The following is a 27,515-nucleotide window of genomic DNA, read 5'->3' on the forward strand; positions in this document are numbered from 1 at the left end:
GTCTTTGGTTGTATGTGTAGCTGATTCTGTTTTCACCACCTTATTTGTTTCTATTTTTATTGTTATTTTTGTAGTGGCTGTTGTAGTTTTTTGTTTTACCTTAGATTGTTTTCGCCGCTATTTATCTAACAAATTCGATTTGAAATCTATGCGTAGGCGCTTAGAGGTATTTCCGCGTGAATTGTGAAGCTCTGATTTAACACACGAGTGTAAATGCATAGAAAGCAGAAATACCCGTATTTACAGGTAAACAAGTTAGAAGAATAGCTGAAGTAAAATATTTTTTTCTTTTAATAAAATATATACATACGAGATGGGTATGGTAAATGAAATTGCATGTGTGCGTGTGCTGTTGAGCTTTGAACTGGCAAAATACTAAAAAAGTAAAATTATTGGCTGTTGTCCCAGATTAGCTCCCTTTCATTTATTATGTTTTTGCGTAGAGCGGAAGTGATTGGCGAATCGCAAATTTATGACTGTTAATCCCTATGTCATTACGGGCTCAAGCCGATCGAAATAAGATAAATGTGATTTTTGTGCCTTTTTACTTGAATGCTAAACAACTTTTAGAAGTAAGGACCCCTTAAATGTATTCCATGAACTATTCATAATCTTTTTTCTTTGTCATTTTATTTAGACTTAAGAATTAAAAACTTGTATTTTTATTGCGTAAAATGGCGATCAACGACAGCATTTATGAGCATAGAAAAAGTTTAGTGAGCACAAGAAATTCAATAATAAAAGGTTTGCTCATTAAGCACCTTTTTCCGCCCCTCTTGACAAATCGGTTCTTTTAGCAAGACACTGGGTTTCTAACTCTAGAAATTTTGTGTAAAAGTAGAGAAAAAATAAAATTTGTAGAAAAAACATATCGTTTTCAAAATGATGTACTGATGAGCAACTACATACTCGCGCAGGGGTTTTTATCGGTAAGTTCAGGATCAGAATGACATGGAATGTATCCTTGTATACCGCTTAAATCAGGACAGCATAGATCTTTTTTTTGTTTTTTGGAACGATCCGAGCACGATGCATTTCAATTACCTGACATGGCATTCGAAAATACGTTCTCTCTGTGAATTCCGAATGGTAGTCACGCACCAGCCCATTCGGCTACGTCGGCCGCTATACTAACACTAACATATGCTATACCTTAAATCCATCTAATACTGGGTTGCTCAAACATTAATCGCCCTATTCAAAATTTTGAGTAGAAATAATTATCGCGCTCCTGGCTGTATGGAGCATACAGTCTCTGTGCCCTTGGCCTACGAAAAATGGGTAGTTACGTAGAATATTTCGTCCGCAAATTCACTGAACCCCTAAACTCAGTTTCAACCCATTTCTTTAGTACCTGTGCGACCAAAGCAAGTGAAAATATCTGCTAATTTTCTTGTCTCCGCCGCAATGTGAGTATTATAAATGGTGGTTAAGTTTCAAGGGCCGGTGTTGATTTTGAATAAAATACAATTTTTTTAGGAAATTATTGTCATTTCTCTTTCTTGTGATAATATTGATATGGCTGAATTATGTATGGAACAAAATATCTGCCAAATTGCCGCCGCGGCCTCGGCGGCACACCTCCATCCGAAGGGCCAAATTTTCGGTGACGCTCAGGCGTAATTGAGGTTCTATGCCGTTAATGTGCCGAATTATCTCATCCTTTAGCTCTTTAATTGTCGCTTTTCTTTCAAATAACCCCAAAGAAAGAAGTTCAACGGTGTCGTTGACGTTTAGGTGGGGTTCACATTCAACATCGGCCCTTGAAATTTAACCTTTAACCCTTTTTTAAAAGAAGTTGAGAAGTTGTTAAATAAATGTACTTAACAAAAAAAATGTATTAAAGACAGTTTTCAAATAAATTTAGCTAAATTGAGAAAAAAAATTTAAATTAATTCACAAAAAATTTACTTGGTGAACAAAAAGTTTGATTAAAATGTGAATACAAAAATTAAAAAAGAATGTATTTATGTAAAACTGTTTGAAAACAAACATTTGTTTTGTGTTTAAAAATCGATTTTTCCAGGATTTGACTTGATATTGACTTGTATGTTATAATAATCCAATTGCTTCAATGGAGTTTTACGGAGGCCCTTTAGAATCCTATGTCATTTCGTAATAGTTTAAAACCCTTAAGACAGTATCGTTAATAAAGTTTCATTACATATATGACCAAAGACTCCTACCCTAAGCTAATTTATGCTCAAGTTGGTACGCTCAGTGTGCGATCTCTATTGTGGTCTATGGTGCTTGATCGCAAATCTACAATTGGAATCTTTTGAAGAATATAAGCACTTCTTCAGCCTTTTTGTTCCATACCATTAATCGATTTAGAGTCACACCAACTAGTGTTGCGAGCCGGCGTCTAGCGAGAGCTATGCAGAGGATGTGCTCTGGCGTTTCATCCCCCATCTCGCAATTAAGATAGACACTTATTTCTACTAGTTTTTCTTCTTCTTCTTCTTGATTTGCCCCAGTTAGACACACCAAGTGAAGCCAAGCCCTTATCCACCTGATATTTCCAACGCAAAGGAGGTATTCCCCTTCCTTTACTACACCAGCTGGTACCACATCGAATACTTTTAGAGCCGAGTGTCCATTCAGGCGACATGACCCAACCAACGTAGCCGCTGGATCTTTATCCGCTGTACTATGTCTATGTCGTCATAAAGTGCATACAAAAATCATCCATATGTAGCAGTCCGCGCAAGTGGGGAAAGTCACTGATTGCCTTTCAATTGGGAGTGGCCAGGACGATTCTTCTGCATATGGTTCAAGCAGCTCATAATTTTTGGGTTTAGCCCAAGTATTCTCAGGATAGCTTCCGCACACCCGTTCGAGAACGAGTTAATGTGAGAAGGCGAAGCAACCCAGAATACCTGATTGTGCGCTGGGTTGGGAACCCGCCACGTAAAAATCCGGCTCAATGGAACCGATTAAAATATTGTTCGTACTCTATTTTAAACTTGGTAAAAATTGCATTAAAACTTTAAACTTTAAACTTTAGAACCAGATTTTTTAGAATTTTTCTGAGTATGCAGCTTTTGAGCACATAAAATCTTAGTGCAAGCTTTAAGTTACTACAAAATACTTTTTGATGATTTTTTCACGCACTTTCTTTTATTCGAAGTAGGTATATGCTCGAATTATTATTATAAAAGAGTGAAACGTGAAAGAATCTAAATTCCAACTTGTTTTATTTTAAAACAATATCTAGGCTTTTATAAAGCTGCATACCCAGAAAAATACTACAAATTCTACTACTATAGTCAATGTTTTGATGGAATTTTGAAAAATTTTGTACAAAATTTGAAACTTTGAGTAATGCAGTTTTTGTTGTCCCAAGCCTGCGCACTGAATTTTAGGTTCATCTTCAACTATGCTGCATGAATTTTGGAACACCCTGTATATAAATGTATATGTATGTATTTTCCATTCTTTTATCAAATAATATTTTTTTTGATGAGTTAACATGTAAACATGTAAGCAATATAAACTTTCTGCTTCATTATTTCCCAAGTGTAGGAGTGGCCTATTGCCGGTGTACAAAATCATGCTGCGACCTGCCACTTTCCATCTCTCAATCAAAGCTGCGACAACATAAGTCTATGGCAGACTATGACACAGATTTCTTAATCAATCAAAATGCCGCAGCGATTAAAATATTAAAATATCATAGTATTATTTTTTATATTCACAAACGCACGCACATATTTACACATATTTACAAATGATCACTTAAATTCTAAAAACTGTCCCTTGCAATTTGTCCACTACTCAGCACTGATTTGCAGCAACAAAGTAATGAAGTACGCGCCAACAATGGCGACAGCTTGCAGCAGACAAGAAACAGAGACGACGCCAGTGTGGGTGATCCCATATCTTACATCTCTTATTTTTAGGTAGCTTTTTTTATTGCGTCAATCAAATGATTTAAGTGATTTAAGCTGTCGCCGCAAAAGATCAGTTTCCCTCTCGATTTTGATTATTTCAATATTATTTCGTTGCGGTTCGCTGATATTTTGAGTGTGGGTAAAAATTTAAAATGGTTTCTTTTATTTTTATTTTTTGTTTTTCTTTTTCAGTTTTAATCTCTGGGTACTTGCTTGAGAAGACCTTGAAATTTTCCAAAAAAAATTAGCTGTTGCTTTTTTATATCTCACTTTAAGCCGATTCGGTTTTTACGCCGATTGATTTCAATGAGTAAAATCCTTTAATTTGGCTAAGTAGCTAATAATGCTATTTGAAACCCTTCCATCAAAGCAGATTACTTAGCTGTGGAGCAAGATGTAAGCAGTGGCATGAGAAGGAATTACTTACAATGCACATTTAGGTATCAAGGTTACCTGCTAACCACTTTTTTCACTGGATTGGGAAATTCGTAACAATTTTTTCGAAAAGGGCTACTAATACAAAAAAGAGTATGTTGATTTGCGTACGAAGCTATAAAATTTGTTTCATGCTCATCTGCCTAATCCGTCTCAGATATTCTGCTGCATAGAAGTTGACCCAATTAGCTCTAAGGCATTGCGCAGATTTCTCTCAAAAGGCAAAAGTTTGGTGCGAAAAAATGCAGCACTTAAGGGGTCCCGGTGGTGTAGAGCTCGAAAATTGAGGGTATTTTCAGGATTTTTTTTTTACAATAAAAGATGAAAAGCGATATTTAAATTTTTTAGGCTTTTTATTTTACTTCTTTTACCTTCGGTGGGTATGGAGCAGCTTGGTGCAGGTTGGATCTTTCAACTAGATAATAATCCATAACGCACCGCAACTATTGTTCAGGATTTGTGGCTTTATTAAGCTCCAAAATATACCACCGCCAAGTCCAGCTTTAAATATTATTGAAAAGTATTGGAATTTTGGAAATGCAAAATTAGAAAAAATCAGGTTTCTAGCGCTGCTATACTCAAAGAGCGCAAAATAGAAGCTTGGAACCGTATAACGTCTGCAAAGCTGGCAAATTTAGTTAGCTCGATGCCACGCCGACTTCAAACGGTTTTTAATGCTAACGGTCGACCAACTAAATACTAAAATTCAACAAAATCTAGCATTTAATAAAGTTTTCACACTAAAGTAAGAGCCTTCTGGACACGGGTAGATCGGGGGCACTCAAGGGGATTTCTGAGGCTAACAAACTCGCAGCTCTCAAATTTGGTTTTTGTGCATTGTTTGTTAGGTATCCATGCGGTGAGGCATAGGATTGCCTCAAATATTTTCTGCAAAAGCTGTCTGGAGAATGATGTGGAATCATCTCATCACTTTTTCCTCAGCTGTCCTGCTCTCGTCTGCCTAAGATTCAGACATTTGGGCTCTCACTTTTTTGCGAAGCCTCTGGATATATCAGGTTCAGCAATTTGAAGCTTTTAACGCAAAGTAATTAGCCGCCGTTTGGGTGATATCCTCCAATCCAAAGCACCTTCTTCTTTTTTCTCCCCTATTAGGTTTTCCCACCTGTATTTTTCTTCTGTATGGCATCACAACAGACGAAAATGATTTTTTGTCCAGGTGGGTCCTCTCTTGGGCAGCTATTTATCCTAGCCTAAGTTATTTTTTATTTACTGCAGGCAGACTCAAAAGCCAAAGTTTTTTTTTGCGTTTTTCTCCATAACTTTGTGATTTTGTATTAAAAAATTAATTTTTTTGAAAGATTTGAAATAAAACTGACATCTTTCAATAAAATCTTCGGACTTTCAAATTAGGTGGTTTTATAGACATTTGTCGATCTCTGTATGTATTATTCTTCTTTGACATGTTTTTAATTTAGTCTCTAAGATATTGTGAAACTATATATTTCAAATAAATAAATAAATAAAAAAACCAACACAAAAAATATCACAATATTATTTGCATATTAAGTAAATTATTTATTTATTTTAATTTTCAAGCGTACGGTCAGAACTTTAAATTGTTCGTAGCTTTTTTCGGCAAAGTAACAAATTAAAATCTGTTTTTATAATTTTGAAATCACATTCGCCGAGAACTTGAAACGCCATTTAAAAATCTATTGACTAAATCAGTGGCAAATTTTATTTTATTTTATGATTAATATTTCGAAACAAAAATGAAGTTTCACCAGACATCTTGAGGTCCTGGACCTCGCCGATGACATCTTCCTCCTCTCTCACAAACTCTCTGACATGCAAGCGAAGGCGGGCAGACTAGTCACGCTGGCACGCACTGTCGGACTAGAGGTCAACATCGTCAAGACCAAGGCTATGAGGTTTAACCACAATAACGCAAGGCAGATATTGGTTGACGGATGCCCGGTGGGATTTGTCGAAAGCTTCTGCTACCTCGGTTGCATCATCACGGCTGATGGTGGAGCAGATGAAGATGTCAACTGCAGACTGAACAAAGCAAGGGCGGCAGTCGGGCGAATGCATACAGTATGGGGGAGTTCGCAAATCTCCAAGCGAACTAAACTACGAATATTCGACTCATGCGTGAGGTCCGTATTGTTGTACGGAAGCGAAAGATGGCTGGTCTCTAACACCATCACACAGAGGCTACAGCCCTTCATCAACAAATTTCTCCGCCTCATTTGCAGAATATTCTGGCCAAACACCATCAGTAACGACGCACTGTGTAGATTAACGAACGAGGAACCAAATAGAGGAATCAAATACAGAAAGTGGCGATGAATAGATCACACATTGAGAAAACCACCAGATAGCATCACGAGAATGGCACTGGACTGGAACCGGCAAAGGATCAAAGGTCGCGATCGACCAAAAAACGCTTGGAGAAGGTCGATGCTGCGCGAACTAGCAGATGCCGACATCTCATTGGACGGTGCAAAAACAACAGCACAGAACCGTGTACGATGGAAGAGTCTTGGCGAGGCCCTTTGCTCCCGAGAGGAGTGAACAAGGAAAAAAAATGGACTGCTAAACTGCAAATCACCTCTCAAGGGACAACAAGATTATCCCCTACAAATCTGTACTCAAACCAGTGTGGACTAAAGGAATCGAACTGTGGAGTACAGCATCAAATTCAAACTTAAAAATGTGTAACGTTTTCAGTCCAAGACCCTACGCAGTGTGGCAAATGCCACGTGGTTCACTACAAATGTCCAAATTTATCGGAACTTAAAATTCCTTAAATAAAAGAGGAAATCAAAAATCTAGCCACCAAATACCGAGATTGTATTCAATCACAACCATTATTTGGTTTTTGGCCTGGCCTTTACTCCCATGCCACCAATACGTGTCTTTTAAGATTGAAAAGGAAAACACTGATCCAGCGCATATAAGGGATACCTATAAAATGTTAAATTTGTTTACTAGAAAGGATATTTCATAGGAAATATAAGTACCTTTAATACTTAAATCAATGTCACTTTTTAAATGAAGTCAAATATTTGTCAAAGATTTTCTATGAATTAGAATATAAACGGAATACAAAATAAAGTTGAATTAAAAAACAAAAAAGCCTGCCTTTCACTTCTTTATAACTTCGGCCCTATAAGTTCACATCAACACAAAATTGTTGTATTTATTTATTATTTTCCATTATTTTGGTTCTAATCGAAATGAGTTACAATCCCTGACCTCGCACATAGAAGATTTAATAGTATAAAATGTTAAGAAAATATATCAAAAGGTTTATTGTAAATATTAATGTTTTATTTGTTGATGAGTACACAAATACATCCATAAATTCCCATTGTGTGATGAGCCATTGATGGTTGTCTATTTAATTTACAACTGCGCAGAAGCTAAATTGAAATGATTTAATTTTAATGTATTATAATAACGTCTCAATATAGAGGAAATAAATATTTTATTGCTGCGCTAACCTTCATCAATGAAATGAGTTTATAGGGGTCAAACAATCAATGTAATTATAAAGGTATGCCTTCAGAGCTTTAAGAACTTTCATGCATAGGTACATTACATTTGTTGGAGTTTTAATTTATTTGTTTATAACATTCTTTTTTTAATTCAGCATCTTTTTAATTGATCTCCGATATTCTATTTGATGGCAGCTTAGAAAACCCAAATATGCACTAAACTGGCGCACTTATACATTCTGTCAAAAAATCTGAAATTGTTCAATTAAAAAGCCCACTACACATATGTATAGTCTAATTTTTTTTTTACTGGAATGTTGAAACAACTGTCCTCTATAGTGTCGCAGAGTTTGAGCGTGATCTGTTAGTTAGCTCGTTTTTGGCATTTAATTATATCAATCAGCCGCAGGTGAGCTCTGCGATTTTCACTATCGATAAAAATACCTTAAATTTTATGTTTTGAACGGGATTTCGTGTGCCGAATCATTGAAAATGTTACAAAAAGACTATGTCCAGTGTGCTTTATCAAAAACACGGGTCTTCGAGTGGTATAAGGCTTTTGCAGAGAGCCGAGATGTCGAGAAAGATTTGCCCCGATCTGGTCGCCCAATCACGTCTTCAACGGATGAAAACGTCGACAAAGTCAAGAAAAAGGTGCTAGACAACTATCACTTAAGTTTGAGAGAGGCAGCTCGTGACCTTAGCGTGTACCACGAATCAATTCGCAATATTTTACACCATCAATTGGCCATGAGACGTATGGCTTCGACTCGTTACAAGAAAGTTGACTTTCTCTCAAAAAATTCATCGGAAGAAGGTGACTGAAGACATGCTTGAGCAAGTGAATTTGGACCCAATGTTAATCCAGCGCAGCATAACAGGTGATGAGACGTTTGAAATGAAAACCAGTCAAGAGGCGGCTGAATGGCGCTATCCACATGAGCCGAAATCCAAAAAACCACGTCAAAGTCGGTCAAAAGAGAAAGTCATGCTACTAGTTTTCTTTGATTACACTGTGGAAAAAATTCAGTTTAGCAAAAATTAGGTCCATTCTGAGAGTGGCGAGTGAAAATAGAGGCGAAATTAGAAGACCCGTATCGCGCCGTTTTTTTATGTTGGTTCGAATTTTTTTTTAATCGGCCTTCGAAGTTTGCAGTCAAATGCCGATTTTCAGTATATTGTTTCATAAGTACCACAAAAATTTTCGAAATCAATTTTTTCAAAAATTGTAATTGTTGCACAGGTCTCTAGGAATAACTTGGCTTTTAAAGATTCAAAAAATATCAATTAGTCGACGAGTTATAGCCAAAAAACCATATAAACAATTTTGCTCCGATTTCGAGCTTCGAAGGCCGATTAAAAAAAAATTCGAGCTAACATAAAAAAACGGCGCGATACGGGTCTTCTAATTTCGCCTCTATTTTCACCCGCCACTCTCAGAATGGACCTAATTTTTGCTAACCTGAATTTGTTCCACAGTGTTATTGTAGTGTCGTGCACTCGGAATTCAATCCAAATGCTTCTACTGTAAATAAAGAATATTGTTTGGAAGTTATGCGACGTTTGAAGGAGAATGTATGTAGTAAACGCATTTAAAGGTGCTTTGATGACTGGTCCAATCATTGGCATTGCTTTGAATGGAGCCTATTTTGAAGGCGACAAAATAAATTTTGATTTTTAAACAATTATTTTGCGTTTTACTAAACAATTTCCGGTATTTTTTTGACATAATGTAAAAGCATCCAAGCAATGTTGGATTAAACCTCGTTCACTTTTAATACTTTTGGTAAGATAAAAGCGAGTGATTATTTTTTCGCTTTATTTCGACAAAGAAATTATTATAGCTTGGATTATTTGGGATTAATAAGCGAAGAGCTTTGTTTGATAACGTTTCGAAGAAGGCCCTCTATCCGACCAGTTCATCTTCGCAAGCCTCTCTTGCTACTAGTTTCGTGCAAACAAATATTATAAATACTTAAAAAGGTCATAATCGTTTGGTGCCAGGTCTGCAATCAAATACACGCTTTGTGCTTTATTTAACATGAAATTTATCACTTCTCTATGGAAATTTTCCCTCCCGCAAATTGGGACTTTCATAAAAATGATTGTGTCTACATATTTAATATTTTTAGTAGTATTTTTTGCTCAAAATGGATTGATCTGGTCGAGGGACAGGATTTTTGACTAGTAATAAATAAACAGGTGTTTGGAAATATTTAAATGTTTCAGAGAAGAGTAACCTGCAATATCTCCAAAATCGTTAGTCTATGTTCATTAGGACTGTTCAAATTATTTTGGTTGATACTATTGCATCCTAAAATATTTTACATTCTTTTATTTTACATTATTTTATTAACACCCTCGAGTTATAGGTGCATTGTATAAAAAGTATGGTGTACTAATTTAACCGAAATTTTACATTCAAATTGAGTGCAACTTACACAAAATAAGCGCATAAACAGCTCATAAAATATCCAATTATCCAAATAAGCATTTATAATCGCTTTAATTAAACAGATTTGAGAATGCGCAAGCAGCGTCGCCCACAAGCGGTTACTAATTGGTTTATATACAACTTTTGCTAAACAAATATTTTTAAAAGCGCCACACAAAAACGTGAAGATGTGTATGTGTAAACGATTTTTTATGTATACGCAGCAGTAAATCAGTGCAGATATTTACTTGGGTAGTTCGAGACCAGGTCCTTTTGGGTTAGTACTGGTCCACAACTTTTCAACTAAAACTTTCACTTTTTTACTTTGTCGATTACCTTTACATCTACTTATGATTTGAACGAAGCCTAAGTCTTGATTTATCTTTGAGAGAACAGGTTTTTTTTTAAATTTTTTAATTATGGAAAGTTATAAATAATTGTGATATATGAGGCTTCTTCGATTCACAAGCCTTAGCAAGTGGCGAATAGATGAAGCAACTGGTATAAATAAATGTTGATAGCATTGGAAAAGAACAAACCAAGAAGCTGTGAAGGAAGCAATGGTTCACCAAGGATTGTGACGCTAAGAAGAAGAAGAAGAAGCGCAGGAAATGAACTGTAAAAATTTGCATTCGTTTGAATGCGCTTAATGAGTTTTAATAAGGCCGCGTTCATACGGGTACACATTTGTTGCTTCAACTCGTTATTTGCGATGCTCGAACTTCGTCAACACCCTTTTTTGTTCTCGTTCTTCTCAATGTTGTGCTTGGCTGTAGACTAAAAACTAAGAATTCTAAGGTATGTGAACACGACGGAAACATCAAAAGAGAATTCGGAAAGTTAAAGCAACAAAAGTCTCCCTGCCTCATGAAGCTCTCCTGAAAGAGAGTTGGCTACATTGAAAATAGTGAGTTATTCCACTTTAGGAGGTATGAATAACTATACTCGCTAGCGGTGAATCTTACTCGATAACTTTGTTCTTGCTTTTACATGCAAATTTTTCGTCAGAAGAGCAGAGCCAGAGATAGCGAGCAGAGAAGTGGCGAAATGAAAAAATAGTGAAACCAACTATATCTAGGTACATTCCATTAGAAATCATCTCATCGGTTTCTTTTTAATAGGAAAATCGAATTCTGGGACTCCTAAAACCGATACCAATTGCTATACTTTGTACAGATAGGCAAACAAAAATTTCTCTCACATCATGTAAAAAATTATAAAACATTTTATGACTATTTTTTCCGCCTCAAAATTTGCAATTTATTATATTAAAACTAAGTGGGAAGCCAAACTGCGTAACTTGAAGTTGACTGAAAACTCTGTTTAAAATATGTTGATTAAAATTTCCTGATTTTTTATATTATCTGTGGAAAGTTTGAACAGACACAGAAAATTTCACCAAAAAAGGCTTCAGTGTCCATGTTTACTAGAGTGACTAAAGCGAAGAAAATCATTGCTTGAGCTCCAATCTTCTTCTTCTGCTGGCGATCCCACAATTTTACAGATAAAATATTGAACTTGAAACTATTAAAATTAAAAATTATAGGCCTTGAAAATTAATGAATAACATTTGACAATTACAATATTAAATTGTTTTTTTAACAATTTCATCATACATTTCTCAATCTCTTGTTGTTGTTAAAAAAGTTCCTTGAATTTGCGGACACTTTAGCGAAAAAGGCGGCAAACACTCCCTTCATAGGTCCCGAAACTTTCTGCGGAGTAAATAACAGCTTCAAAAGGGCCTTTCTACGTGAACAGGAACAATGAGGCCTAATCGACTACTGGAGAGCCCAATAGGGCATGTGGCAGTCGAAAAGGCTCTTAGACCCAGAACAGATGAAGGCAGAAGCAACTCTTAACCTAAGCAGAAAGGACATAAAACTTTACACTGAACAACTAACAGGACACTGTAAACTTAATTATCACATGAAAAACATAGGTGCGATGGAAAACGATTCCTGTAGACTCTGCAAAAAGGCATAGGTAACACCAGAACATATTCTATGCGACTGCCCAGCAGAGACACTACGCAGACAAAATTACCTGGGGAATGCGGATATAGATCCAAAACTCCTGGCAGAAATTAAGCATACAGCACTTTTAGGATTTATTAACAGCCTAAAATTGTTTGAGTGGGCTACATGGCTGCACAATAGAGCCCTTCAGGACGCAGTGCGCAAACAGCCAATCAATAATAAAATAAAATAATAAAGTTTGTATGTTGTGGATTCCAGTCCAATGCCTTACTTTTCTTAGCTAAGAAAACTGTTTTCTGCAAATTCATCGTTTTCCACCTATTTTTCTTGAAGTTTTAATACCAGCCCGTGATATTTCTCATAATATTCCTAAGTACGCAACTTTTCGCCTTTTCATGTTAATGAGCAATTCTCGGTCTTGCCGAATTTTTCGAGATAGTGAGCAGAGATGAGGCGAATCGAAGGCGTCTATGATATTATGAGAAAGCAAAATAGAAGTTAAAAAAACTAACACTCAACATTTTTGAAAAGTGGGAAGTTTGAAATTAACACTACTAAATTTTGAGGCGGTTCTATAGAAGTAGATATTCTTATAAGTAGATATTCACATGAAGGGTTTTTTCTATAAAATATTTATAAATTTATTATATTTAAATTCGATCGAGTTTACTTACAAACTACTAGCATCCAAAATTAGGCTTACTTTCGGTGCAAAGTACAAAAAGTTATTGCGTGATTGAGAGCAGAAACGAGTGTGGAAATACGCTAACCAGAGCGTTTATTGTCATCTAAACAAAATAGTACTAGACACACTAGTACCAATTTGCATTCATTTTATGACTAGTTTGTTCAAATATAGTCATTGCCATGATTTTTACTCCAGGGTATTTACATATACACATACATATATACATATGTATATATGTATACTTACATGCATTATAAATGGTCGAATAAGTATTTGGTGAGTGGTTTAATCGAATTTTTGTCGGTTTGAAACTTTGAAGATCGTCAAGTTTAGACCTATGTATGTTTGTATGTGTTTTACATGTTCGCATGCGCATAAATTAGCATAAAATATCATTTAGGCAACTAAATATCACAATCGACATAATACACTTGTTTACAATTTACATGCATACTTACACATATACATACATATATACATATGTAAATAGCAAATTGTAGAAGCAGAAGAAGTTTTAAAGAATAACTTTATTGACAAGCGGCTAATGATTTGAGTTAATAACTCTCTATACACAGGATGGCCCATATAGCAGTTTATTTTAAAAAATTCAAAAAAGAAAAAAAAGTTTCGTTTTTTTTGGCTTAAGGACCTGAATCGTTAATGAATTGTTCGCTACTATAGTCCTTTACGGCTCGCCACAAAAAAAGGGAGAAAGGCGTCAGCAGCTTCGAAGTGGCCAATTGATATCGCCGATGCGACTGGTATCACAGTTATGAAACTTGGCGCGCAACAGATTGCTTGTAGTCATGGAGAGGCAATAATGATACTTAATGGACAAAATGGGCCAATGATGCCACCGTTCCAAGGACCTACCAAACTGTCACTCTCTGCTTTAGCTTCCGTGTGGCAATTTTACTTGTTAATCTTTTCACGCCAAAGTGGTAAAATTCTTAAAAAATATTACCGAAACTGCAGCTCAGTTGTAAATACGCAAATTGGGATTTTGGTCAGAGAATCAAAGAATCAATCAATCAAAGAATCCTGGGCGAGGCAAATTTTTATTTCAGCGGCTAAGTCAATAAGCAAAACGCGCCATAATTGGGGCCAACACAACCCACAAGTTTTCGACCAAGATTGACTGTTTGATGAGGATTATGGCATCGCGCCTTTATCGGACGTTATTTTTTTCTTAAACCTTTTTTTGGTTTCTGGCTCTGTGTAACGTCTGGCTCAGATGATATTTGCCTTAAGGGATATTGAGTCCTTTTTTATATTAGTTATGAAATTGAGATCGCCAATTGGCATCGTTAAAACGATTGATAAGAATAATAATTATTCGAACGTAAAAGCGTTCAGGTATAAATTAATGGTGCACAAAATTTTGTCCAATTTCGTCCGAGAAGACCTCTACTGAAAATTTCCAGGAAATATTTTTGTCAGTCCCAGTCCATTGGGTTGATTTTATTTTAAAATTCTGTTTTTTTTTAACTTTACAATATGGGACCTATCTGGCGCTCTACTCAATCATCTGTTGCCACTCACCGAAAACCAAGAACTGACTCGACAATAGAACAAACAATGCGCATCAGAGAAAAGGACTGTATTCACAGTTATCGCTTTTTCTTAACGAGATATTTAACCAAGCGTCATCTTCTTTTTCATCCTACTTTCCATTGCCTTCCTTTCGTTGGTTAAGTAGCTGCATAATTATAAAAACTGAAAGAATACTTAATTAAAATACTTTGGAGCTACATTACAGACTAAAATGTTTCAAAAAAATATGCGTCATGAAATTTTGCTGTAGACTCTTAAGGGCAATGTTGAAGCTAAATGCTGTTTTATACGAGCTTTTTTTTCAAATAATTTAATGAACCAAAAAGTCCAAATTAGGACAACTTCAATACACTGTTAAAAAAATTGTAATATTTAGAGGCAAAACGGAAGGTCGTTCATGATTCTGCAGCTTTTCCTCTTTCATAATTGCTACACCACATTATTACCTTCTTTTTGTCCCACAGTATAATAGGATTGGAGAACTCCGGGGCTCAACTCAATTCTTGCTTGCCATTCTCTGACGAGGCATGTCCCAAATTGAATGAATTTTTATTATGAACACTCAAATTGATTAATTAAGCAAGCTTAGCTCAACCGAGGAAGCTTTATGTTTCAAAACCTTACTACATAAGCAAATATGTACAGTTGTGCTCATATAATTAATTTACTTTATCTTTTTACAATGTTCACAATATTTTTCAAGCTAAATATTTATCGTTACTTTTTAAAAAAATATAGGATATAATACAATAAAAAACTCAAAGCTCAAAATTGAAGATTTTGCACAAAATTCAAAAATTTTTTAAATTTCAAATATTTGAAAAAATTTTCAAATTCTTAAGAAATCAAGCAAATCTTAAGAAAACTTCTGAATATACAGTTTAAAGCTCATTCAATTTTAGTACAATAAAGTGTAAGTTTGAAGTCACTTAAGGGGTTATACGCAGTTATGACTTTCAAAAAAATCGATTTTTTTTTATTGCATTTTTGTAATGTACATATATTCAAAAGTATACGCACGAAATTTGTAGTAGATCTAAGCAATACTTTCGGAGTTATACCTAAATATGTAGAGATGCCTCGGCACGTTTTAAGGTAGGTATTGAAACTTTAAACGTGTTTTTTTCAAAACGGCATTTTTCAAGTCGGTGTACACGATATCTCGTAAACGGCTTGTTTGATCGGTCAACCGTTTTAACTAAATCTTTAAAGATACATTTTCTAGTAATTAATCATTCCTTTTGTAAATCTGATACTTATTTTCCATTTTATAATCAATTTACGGCCAAATTTTAACGTACAAATCGAAATCATTTCTTTTAAAAGCTGCCATTTTGTGAAAATTCACTATTTTGATTAGCCGAACGATTAATTCCTAGATAATCTAATATATTAACAAAATTTGTTTGGTTTTTTGATTTCAGATAATCCAATCCTGAGTTACGATGTACACCGTAAATCGTCTTTTTTTAAAGGAGGTTCCAGAAATCGCCTGCAGCGCGCTCTATATCCAACATTTTCATAAATAAAAAATTTTGTTACGTTCTTGAAGGATGCTTTTATAACCGCCAAAAATTTTCAAATTAAAATATTCTGAAGTTTCTTCAGAATAAATCCTTGACAACCCGTCTTTTATTTGCTTCATAACTGCGTATAACCCCTTAAAAGCCGACCTAATTTTTAATATTTGTTTTTGTTTTTTTTTTTGTGGCATAAGATGTTCAGCTTTTTCTTCTATATGATTGACGACCGAACTTGAGCTTAATATGGAAGAAATATTCACAATATATGAGAAAATATGCGCGATAATTGAAGAGATTCTTAGAATCCATATTATAGATTGCTGGGTCGTTCACAAATTTTTCCCAAATTGTAGTTGCAACGATATAAAGTACGATCTAATGGAACATGTTCAAAAACAATCGAGTAGTCGCTCTTTTACATCCCGTGGCAAAATGGAACAACCATTTAGGACAATTTTTTTTTGCAAGGTTATTTTTATATAAAATTACAATTCATTTTCTAACAAAAACTATATAAATACAATTTTTAAATTTTATGTAAAAATAAGAAAAATTTCACAAACTTTTCATCCTAACCCCAAAAAATTTTTTTTTTACATGAAGAAAGTTATAAGAAAAAGAAAATAAAAAATCAACGGAGCCTTTAAGCAACTTCAAACTTGATTTGATTTATGTGGGTTTTGTTGGGCAATGAAGTTTACTTTTATACAAAAATAATTAACATTAAAAAACAAAAGGAAAATTGTCAAAATTGATAAAACTTTGTCAAAATGCTGTTGTTCACTATTTTGTCATCGATAGCCATGTATTTCAACAACGTTACCATTTCTTGAACAATTTTTCCAATCGTTAAATTTGAAAAAAAAATCTACTACTTTTTAAATGTTTTTCAATTATTTAACACTAATTTTTACAGCGAACATTTTTCCCTTAGCAAACCACTAAATTAAAAAGAAAAAAATCAACCATTTCTTAAAGTTATCTAATTTAATGTATTTATTTAAAATCGCTTCTGCATTTGCTCACCCTTCACAACGTAAGATCCGTCACTCTCAGTGTCTATAAGCACAATGAATTTCAAATTATTTTCACACAAAATGCGAAATCTTCACTGCGAACATCAAAACGCCTCAAAACTTGCAAATTGTAGGCCCTTCAACAGATGTTCAAAGCGCGTACTTCCTTCTTCCAGACACACACACACTTTCGTTTCCAAATCAAAACAATCAATAATTCAAATTGATTTTTATTAGATTCTCACTATAGCACATTTGTTTATTTTGATTTGATCCTTCACCTTGAACGTGCGCTCATAAACACATACAACGTAAACATTAACTTCAGCGACTGGGAGACGACTTCCGATCGCACGTTAAAAATGCCACTCAGTACTAAGAACTCTTTCGTTTCGATTTTAGCAAGCGAACTTACAAACCACTACGGTTAGCGTTTGAACGAAGACTGGTCGCGTTCTACTTTGCTGGCGAACGATCAGCAGCAGCAGCACCAGCAGTAGCAGCAACAATCAACCAACTAACCGCAAAGAGAAGTTAGCCAGGCTAATAATCGCGCTCTTTCCTACAATACACAAACATACACTCTTGTCGCTCACATGCCTACACTCATACGTACCTATAAGTATATTAGGTGGTACCTGGTGAGTGGCTAAGTGAGTGCTCGTTTGAACGTTCGTTCATTGCGCTGCATAGTTGGTAATTTAAATCGAGCAAAACGTGTCACTGTATCGTTGATGTTGCTGTGAGTAGCAGCAAGCAACACGATCACCTCAACAGCAGCAGCAGCAACAACGCAAAACTAGCAGAAAGTGAGTTGCCAGTAATACTACGCCCACGTAGAGCTATTTTGCTGTTTATGCTTTTGTAGCATAGTGTTTGCGCTGGTTGTATGAAAGATTAGTGTTTGTGTGTAAGTAGGTATGAGCTGAGTCTTCCAGTGCCACTATGAAGTTTCAGATTTGTTGTAGAATGCAAACTTTATTTCTGGCAAAGTTAATTCGCTTTCAGTTAGATAGATAGGAGAGTTTCTTATATTAATATTATTTTTTTCCTTGTTCACTCCTCTCGGGAGCATAGGGTCCCGACAAAACTTGTCTTGCGTTGGTTTAGTTAATCTATTTGATTTCTGATTTTATTTTTTGTTAAATTTTAATTTTTTTTTAAGCAAGCAAAACCTTATATGTAAATCTAAGTTTCATAAATTGAACAAATTCCAAAAAATTAATTAACAAAAAAATCTTCGCTAGCATCTTTCTCTCGAACCCTCTAACGGCTGCCTTAAAGGATGTTGCCATCGTTCATGCTTCTGTGCTATAGAAATAAATAATTAAAGACTCATAAAAGCTTACTTATAAATTTATACATTTTTGTCAAATGCTACCACAGAGATAGTCCTTCGTTCCCGTAACGTAGAATCGATTGTCGTGAAAATGTTTTATTTCTAGGTATTTTTTTTTTAACTTTCTTCTTGTGCTAGGTTTATTCCATGGTCCGAGCTTAATTTTTGTCCCAGTAGCGGACCTCATCGAATAATTTAGGGCTATGCACATGCCAATTAAATTAGTCGATCGATCTATTCGATCGCAGAGTTCAAACGGCTCACCTTTCCGATATCTGATATAATTCTAGAATATCCAGACCTCGGCCCAAAGTTGTACTTGCCCATAAATTTTAATTGCTTGAGGACACAGTTGCTGTATGTCTTTTGTCGGACGAGAATCTATTCCAATCTACCACGCAATTCAAAATAAGCCATGCTAATAAAAGGGGGGTTGGACGCTGTCAACCCGTATTAGTTGCTTGCTTTTCCAGCAAACGAAGCCTTTCAACATGGCTTTTGTTCGCTTGATCACGGCACAAAAAAATTCCACTTAAATAAGGGACTGGAACTGATTTCTTATCAAAAGTTTCCATAGCAAAAATGTAACTGCTGCCAGAGACTACTATTTTTCGTGCCTCGCTGAAATTTATAAGCTTTCATCCGGCAGCAGAGGTTTTTATTAGAAACTAAAGCGCTCGGTTTTTGTCCTTTCTTCCTTGGCCATATTGGTCTTTAATTTCCCAGCTGAGATGATAAAAGTCAAGATTTCTGAATTAATATAATTAAGGAGTTTTCTTCTGTTTGGCATAGCAGTAAGGCCAGACTTTGTTTTACCGGCAACATTCGTGAATTATTTCATGTTCGTCGTTTTATCTACCCGTGCAATAAGACCTAGATAACGTTCTTTAGACAAGGTTAGTTTAAGAAAGGTGTACTGATATTAAAGAGTTTGCTTCAGACACCCCGAAATGAAGAAATTAAACACACCTGCCCACTTACCCTTTCCAGTATTTTGGAGGATCCATTCAGTTTTTCTAACAATGCAGTAGATTCTCTAAGAAACTGACATTCATAAATCTAAAGCCATCCTTCAAAGTTTTAGAAATTCATGGGCAATGTAGAATCTCTCTCTCGAACACTCCAAAGGACGTCTCATCGTATGTTATCATCGTCCAAATCCAGAAATCAAAATAGATTAACGAAACCAACGCAAGAAGTGGAGTGAACAAGGAAAAAAAAACTTTAAGTACTGCAAAGTCGTTCCACTGGGAGATCATGTATTATAGTGCTTTCCTCGATTTAGAAATACAGGAACCCAAATGAACGTAAGTACTGGGAATTTAAGTGATTCTTCAAGTCATATTTCAAAGGCTTTCCTCGTACTTTTATTTGTTTCCCGCTCTTCATCACTCTGTTTTCTGCACCCAGTACAAATTGGTATTATGCTGGTCATGCTTCTGTATAAAGTGTTTTTTTGGCGCGGATTTAGATTAAGAATAAGACTATTAATAATATATTTATAAATTCTGCGCGAAACCCTTTCCTCAGAATACGCTTAATATTCTGCCTCTTCATTTTAAAATATAACTTCGAGTAAAAGTACTTTCACGCTGGCTTTCAGGGCTGGCATTGTTATCGGTCTTATTGCTGGCTCTCAGTAAAAACAAAAAAAAGCATCTATTTTACCACTCAAAAACTTCAAATTTGTAAACATATTCGAACATATTGTGTTTGTAAACATATTCGAATTTTTAACGCCTCAGGCGCAGTAGTTACTCGTATCAAAACAAAAAAAATCAAAAATTTAATTCGATTTACTATAGTTTGATTGGAAATAACTTAATTACATTTGTCGATTTTTTTCGAATTTTATTATGAATAAATTAAATTAAGTTCAAGCTTAGATTATACAACTCCGGCAAACAGCTACTACAATACATGCATACAGGCTTCTTAACACTACATAATTAGCATAACTAAGTAGGCATCTTCAGCATATCCAATAGTAGTGGATAGGTGTATCTACATACATACATAATTTACTTAACCCGCAACTAGCGTACATTATAATTAAATTTGAGCAAAAGTATAATCGGCGGTCATATAAAAGAGACCCTCTGCCTATGCGATGCGCTTGTGTGTATGCTGCACGATCTACGGACGACGGAGCTTCGAATAAAAATTCCTTATAAATATTGAAGGTACAAAATAACTTAATTACACACTCATGTGCGAGTAAAATTTTCCACTTTTTGGTTTTTTGTTTGGTTCTTTTTTTTGTTTAGCAAACTCAGTTTACCAATTTCTCAGTCATATTACGTGTAAAAGGCTCATTGTTGCGGCTTGGGAGTACTCGTCAATTCGCCAATTGGATCACTGCAACTAAATAGGAAAAATAAAAAAATGATTTATTTAGATTAGTAAAATATAGCATTTTCAATTAAAATTACGATTTAAATAGTGAAAGGAATATTTTCCAAATTAAATTAAACTATTTACAAATTCAGTGAAGGTCATTCAAATAAAATTAGTTAGATAAATAAATAAAATTTAAAAAGTCCCGAAGTTAGAAAATTTATTTTTAAAATATGGTACACAATAGTGGATTTACATTAAATTTTCCAAATACACTCGTATGCGTTATCTGATAGAGAAAGCATTTGTTAGAATCTAGAAATCTAGTTATTTTCTAGAAATTCTAATTGAAAATTGTGGAATTAGGATGAAAAGTTTTATGAATTTTTCAAATTTTTACAAAAGATTTTGAAATTATTTGATATGGGTTTTGTTAAACAAAAATAGTGAACATTCAATTCCCCGCAAAAACTACATACAAATAAAATTTACTATGAAAATGGTGCTTATGTGGAAATGTGAAAGAAAAAGACAGAAAATCTAAAAACAAAATGTATAAAAAAGTTAAGTTTCATTTGGCGCCAAAAGACACTCAGTGCAGCAGATCACACTGAATTACTTCATGGCAATTTAAGTTCAAACCCATTGATCTGGCTGACACTTATATCCCTAAGGTCATGGGTGCAGGGATTAGAATATGCCCGAGGTAAGGTATGCCTGTCGTAAAAGGCGACTAAAATCTAGATTCACCAGTGCCTGAGCAGTATGGAAGCTCAACTGGCAGTGTCTTCGGGTACGATGTCTTACCGAAGACTATAACTCAGTACCACAGGGTCAGAATTAGAGTTCGCTCGGACCTGTTCTTTCGGAAAGGACCTTCGGGGATGTTTTCGTGGTGGCTGTGGTTAAGACCTAAAGCGCGGGTAGGCTTTAGGCCGATGTGGAGTTGCATTACACCCGGGTGCCGGGACCCATAGAACGACAGAGGTATGGGTAGGCCTAGAACCCTACCAGGGCGGTTTGTGTGTCCATACCACACTGCCAATCGGTACCTAATTTATTTGGGTTCTAATCAATAATTAAATTGATCCGTGTACCTTTGGGTACCGCCAGCAGGTACTCACGTTAAAAACACAGGGCGATCACTAAGGTTATGTCATTCAAGAACGATTAGCCGAAGTATCTAAATGCGGGACAGTGACAGAGAAGATGTCTGAAAACTCTTCCTCCTCCTCATTCTTGCAGCTTCTGCAATAGTTGAAATCAAGTACAATTAATCTTTAAGCATGTCAACCTAGGAGATAGTGGCCTGTGATCTAAGCAACTAACATAGGGACCTTTTTTACTTGACCGATTAAGTAGCGCTTTTGAGCATCTGACGTTCTATTCTGGGAATATTCTTTTTGTAGCATTACATGTCAGATTACCAACCTATCTCGTTTTGGATGAAGTGACAATGCCACTTGTACCATGCAGCGTGTAGGTTGAGAAGGGTGTACCTACAATTTCCACACCAAGAGGGAAGCGAGTAGGTAGTGCCCTCTCTCCAAAATTTGTCTGCCTTACAATTCCCTGGTATGTTACTATGCTCATGGGTGCCAGGAATGTGGAAATATTCTGCCCTCTCGTTAAGAGATGCTCGACATTTGCGAGCATTTAAGGGATTAATGACAACCCCACTCAGAGATCTAATCGCCGCTTGGCTATCAGAATAAGAATAGATTTTTCTAAAGGTAGTCATATTTTTGTCTTACCAGACGAGTCGAAACGCTCACTTTTACCTTCTTACAGTAGGCGCCAAAGCCAACTTTATCAACAAGCTATGAGCCATCAGTAAAGAACCGTAAGCAGTGTCCAGGTATATTGTCAACCCACTCACGTCTAGTTGGCACTCTAGTGCTAAATAACTCATTAAATATAGATTCATAGTTAAGAGGAGCAGTTGGACCCAAACCGAATGTTATAATGGTATGGCATACTATAAAGTGAATGAAATAATCCATTGCCAGCGTAATTTCCAGAGAGAATATTTACACGATATTCTGCAGCATTTTTCCGGCAAAGATCGCCCGGTTTGAGGCGTCAGGAATATTTTCTGTGCAACTATATCGATGGCGCAAAATCCTGAAAATCTTCTGGCCAAACACAATCTCGAATGCTGGTCTGTGGAGAACAACTCAGCAAACCCGAACACTCCCTGAAATTTGCCGAAGAAAATGGGGTTGAATTGGCCACGTCCTTCGTAGACAATATGACGACTTAACAAGAGCCACTATTGAGTAGAATCCATAGGCAGACGTAGCCGAGTAAGGCAATCGAAAACTCGGAGACGATTGTTGGATTGGGAAATGCGTGCCGTGAATTAAACCTAGACTGAAATTAAGAGACTGGCGCAGACCAGTATTTCGCCCGCCATCAAGCAACGCGCGGACATAAGCAGCGCTTTTTTTTCCGAATCGTCACGGGAGATGAGAAATGGTGTCTATACATCAATATGAAGCAAAGAAAAGAGTGGGTGGGTCCAGGAGATACGCCAAAGCTAAGAGTCAAGCCGGCTCTTCATCCAAAGAAGATCGTGATATATATTTGGTGGGTCTGGTAGGGCATGGTGCACTGGGAAATGCTCAAAAAGAATGCCACGGTCAACAAGGAGCTCTACATTGCCTAGCTACACCGCGTGAATGAGGCTGATCGACTGAAAAGACCTGATCAGCATGGTCAAACTATACTCCTTCACGATAACGCCAGGCGCCATGTTACACAAGTCTTCAAAGCCGCACTCCAAGAGCTTGAAGAGGTCCTTAAAAATTGGTTCAACAACTTCTTCAACACCAGTCCAGACGATTTAGGGCGGGACGGCATAACAAATTGGTGAAGATGTGGGAGGAGGTTGTAAACAGTAACGACGAATATATAATTGATTAAATTATTGATATAATTATTGTTTTTTTTTAATAAAAGTCTTCGATAAAAACGCTATTCCCCAACCCAAAACTAATTTCGACAGTAGAATTGATGTGAACAAAACACCTGTAGAAACCATTGAAACTCTGAACAAATATTTGTATCGAAATTGTGGTGAAAGAGCACCGATTTTGCCTACGTAAATGTTATTGAAAACGTCACAAAAACAAATTTAGAAAATTGTATGTGTGTGCACAGGGGGCTTTGAAAACTGTAATTCACCATTCATAGATGGTAGAGTCTAAAATGTAGGCTCACTGCTACATATACAAGTAAAGAACTTCTCTTGAAAATATATTTTTAATTTAAATTGAAAAAACTCGAACTTGAAATTCCCTCTACAATTTTTTTTAACTAACCTTACACAAATCTTTGGTGGCTTTTCAATCTCCTTATCTTCGGTGATCTTCGATATAGTGAATATGTCATTGGAGATGTTCGTACTTTGTGTGGCATTGCTGGTATCGCCGGAGCTGCCATTGATCACTGCTGGTACTATTACAATTGTACTTTTACTACCGTTACGCTCTTTCATGACCATGCGTCCCCCACTAGAGAGCGATGTATGTCGATTATTTACGGACTGGAAGGATAAAAATTCTCTTTCAGCTCAAAACAAACAAAACAATTATATTTTGCGAATTATTATATTAAAATATTGCATTTTTTAAAATCTCACCGTATTATTATTGTTCATTTTGCCGCGTATGTTGAATACCCCATAGACCAATGGATTCATGCACGAATTCGTACAAGCAAATATGTAAAGTATTTTACGCAACAATGGATTTACATTATAAGCGGAATTCTTATCAATCCAGAACCACATGCAGATGATGTAGTATGGCGTCCAACATATCACAAAAACAATTACAATTGTTATTGTCATTTTGAGTGTACGCTTCTTAGCGCGTCCCAATACATCGTCATTTGAACGACGGAATCTGGCGAAACCTGGAAAGTATTTTGAAAATTAGTTAATATACAAAATTATGTTTTATGGAATGCTTTGTGCTTAACCATTTTTGTCATCACCCTTAACCATGCGCTTACTCTTGCGATAAATCTCCAAGTAGATTCGGCCATAGCAGTAGATGAAAGTAATCAACGGAAAGGCGTACATGGCGCACATATTGGAAACCTGATAGACCATTTTATGCAGTTCGGTGGGAAAGGAATGGAATGTGACGCACTGATAGTAACCTTTCACTTTGGGATGTTGCTCCAAATGGAATACAAATGCCTGTTAAATGTAAAATATGAATATATACAAATACAGTTTACTTTTATTAATAGATTTAAATGAAAGATGAAGGAAAGGGAAAAATGCAGAAAGAATGCCAGTTTGGACCGATGTCAGACTTCAAAGTGTTATGTACAGTTTGTCTCCTATCCTAAATTTCCAAGCAAATATATTATATATGACTGCCTCCATAGAAGCGAAACATGAATTGGCAGTGAATAAAGACAAAATCGTAAAATACAAAGCAGCCGAATGTCAGAAACTGAACAGAGAAAGCTGTCTTATTACTTCAGGTTTATTATTCCGCCATGGAGAAATATGAGAAATGAAAAATCAAAGGGCATTCAAATAGATTTAAAAAAGCCAAAGCGAATAGCTTGACGAATTTATCCTTTAATCGTATTAACTTGAAGCTGTATTTGAAGATCAGTAAACAATTCGATGCATTTAAGGTCGTATGAAAGAGCCTTTAGTTTTCTCTTTATAGGAAGTTAACTTGTTGCCAATCTCACTTTCTAGTTCATCTTCAGAAAAATCGGTGTTGAGAGGTAATTGCAATCAACTTCAGTATTGATTCGACGCTCTATGCTCCAATTGTAAGGAAAAAAAATAATAATAAAATTAAATTATGGAACGCGATGCGACTGGCTCGAATAGGCCCGCGTTAACACATCCTCTTAACCCAGTTTTCCTAGACCTTGTTGACGATTTCTGACTCTTGCTCACAAATGGTTTAGTCGATATTCGCCTTAAGAACTTGACACATTAATAACAATTTATTCGGTTCTCCACGGAATCCCACAAAAAAGTATAAAGTCTTCAAATCACAGCTTCGAAAATACCAATTGTTGCTAACACGATTTGCGAACTTGGGCTTTGTGGCTCGGACCGTATCCCTGTTAAAATAAGAAATCATCCATCAATATGCAGTCACAAAAATTCGACGTCTCCAACAGCATTTTCAAAGATAAATAGGCTAATGATGCCACCACTCAAAAATTCGCCCTAAACTATCACTACCTGAGCATGGCACGATCATGTGCGAGTCTTCAAATCCCCAGAGGCGGCAGTTTTGTTTGTTAACATAGCCGTTACTGCGTTTCATCAAGAAAGATGATTTTAAATTCCTTTCAATAAGATCACACCAACCAATATTTTACATTCCTTTTCTTGGGAGTATATTAATAAAATAAAGTTGGTTTTTCGTGTTGCAAGTTCGTAGCATTGTTTTGGCAATCCTGTGAGAGGTCGAAACTTCCCATATAGACCCAGAGTTAGTTCCTTGTCTGCTTCCGCCCACAAAACTGAGATTGATCGACGTACTCATCCTAGGCAAGCGGGTCTTAGCAAGCTCGTCAACTCTCTCATTTCCCTTGATTCCCCCTAATCCCTTGTGCCCTAGTACCCAGTACATTTTGACCTGTATATTCCCTCAGAGCTTTTCGATTTTGGATCTACGGTCTACGGATCTACTCATTCCGAGCTAGTCACTACAGCCATTATTGCTTTAATAGCAGCTTGAGTATCGATGGAGCTGTTTTCTCGAGTATCGAGGGGAGTAAATTTAAACACTAGTTCAGCTGCTTTGGTTACAACTTAGATCTCAGCTTGAAATATACTTCAGAGATTAGAAAGCATTAAAGACTTTTAGTTCAAACTGCGGGCAGAATACAGCCGCTCCTACTCCTTCCCTCATTTTGAATCCAACTGTAAAGAAATTGTATGCATGCTGATCGGATTCTAAACCCTTCTGCCAGTCAATTATTATTATTTTTTTTCTATTATAAAACCAGGCCTCTTCCCAAATTTTCCTTGTGGAATAATGTAGTGTGACCTTCTGTTTATATTCAATATGCTACTGTGACCAAAAAGATTTTATAAGAATTATCCAGTCACCTTAGTCTTAGTGCAGATCTTTTGACTGACTTGCTTACTACTAATATAATATGAATGTCAGTCGAGAAGTATTTCCATTGCCGCGGTTGAAGTTGTGCTTATTACTGCCAGTTCCAAATATATATATTTTAACGTACATCATTTTATCACACCCTGTCCTTACTAGCGAACCATAGCATTATTGGTCTAATGACCGCCATGTACAGTCTGTGTCAGAAGAAAAGAACCGGTTTTTTTCTTGTAACATCAAGATAAATTTCGTTCTGCTTTTTGCTGCGTAATAGTCCGACTCAAGGGCTACGACGCCAGTGCTAACTCAGGTTAATGTCGTGCGAAACTTTTGCGGAAACGCAACCAAACAAAAATTAGTGAAGTGTACGCGAAGCGTTTCGTCAAAGCCACTGTTCTCAGAAAAGCAGATTGAGAAACAAGAAAATGGGACTGAACTTCCCAGTCCCCAGACGCCAAACCCCATTAAAAATGTGTGGGGAATTAAGAAAATTCATCAGGCGTAAATCCAGTCCATGATTTAAAGCAACTCGTACGACAAGTTCGCAAAATCTGGTCCTCTTCGTCGCCGGGCTACGCAGAAAAGCTGGTTCAAAGCATACCGAGAAGATGACAGGCTATACTCGACAACAATGGAGACTACACAAACATTTTTTAAATATACATCTTTTATACTTCATGAATAATCGCGGGTCCTTATTTTCTGACACAGTCTGTATATCGAACCCTCCTAACATTAAA

At 36.0% G+C, this 27,515-nt stretch overlaps 2 protein-coding genes across 10 annotated transcripts in view; both read right to left on the bottom strand.

The window, feature by feature from the left end:
* The window catches only part of LOC128864136 (uncharacterized), a 57,531-nt gene extending 40,070 nt beyond the window's left edge, over positions 1–17,461 (bottom strand). Inside the window, exon 1 of the mRNA XM_054103653.1 lies at positions 16,997–17,461. The gene's annotated coding sequence lies outside the window, so the exon portion shown is untranslated. The remainder of the gene's footprint in view (positions 1–16,996) is intronic.
* A 2,689-nt stretch (positions 17,462–20,150) lies between these two features.
* The window catches only part of LOC128863762 (adipokinetic hormone/corazonin-related peptide receptor variant I), a 29,024-nt gene continuing 21,659 nt past the window's right edge, over positions 20,151–27,515 (bottom strand). For 8 of the 9 annotated variants that reach the window (XM_054103089.1, XM_054103082.1, XM_054103087.1 and 5 more), the window contains 4 exons: positions 24,647–24,869; positions 24,306–24,580; positions 23,986–24,209; positions 20,151–20,689 (listed from right to left, as the gene is read on the bottom strand). In XM_054103089.1, the coding sequence (XP_053959064.1) occupies positions 20,638–20,689; positions 23,986–24,209; positions 24,306–24,580; positions 24,647–24,869 (774 nt within the window). In that variant the 3' untranslated portion in view covers positions 20,151–20,637. The remainder of the gene's footprint in view (positions 20,690–23,985; positions 24,210–24,305; positions 24,581–24,646; positions 24,870–27,515) is intronic. The other variant, XM_054103091.1, reaches the window with a different exon arrangement.

This window comes from Anastrepha ludens, chromosome 5 (genome assembly GCF_028408465.1).
Source record: "Anastrepha ludens isolate Willacy chromosome 5, idAnaLude1.1, whole genome shotgun sequence".
Lineage (NCBI taxonomy): Eukaryota > Metazoa > Arthropoda > Insecta > Diptera > Tephritidae > Anastrepha > Anastrepha ludens.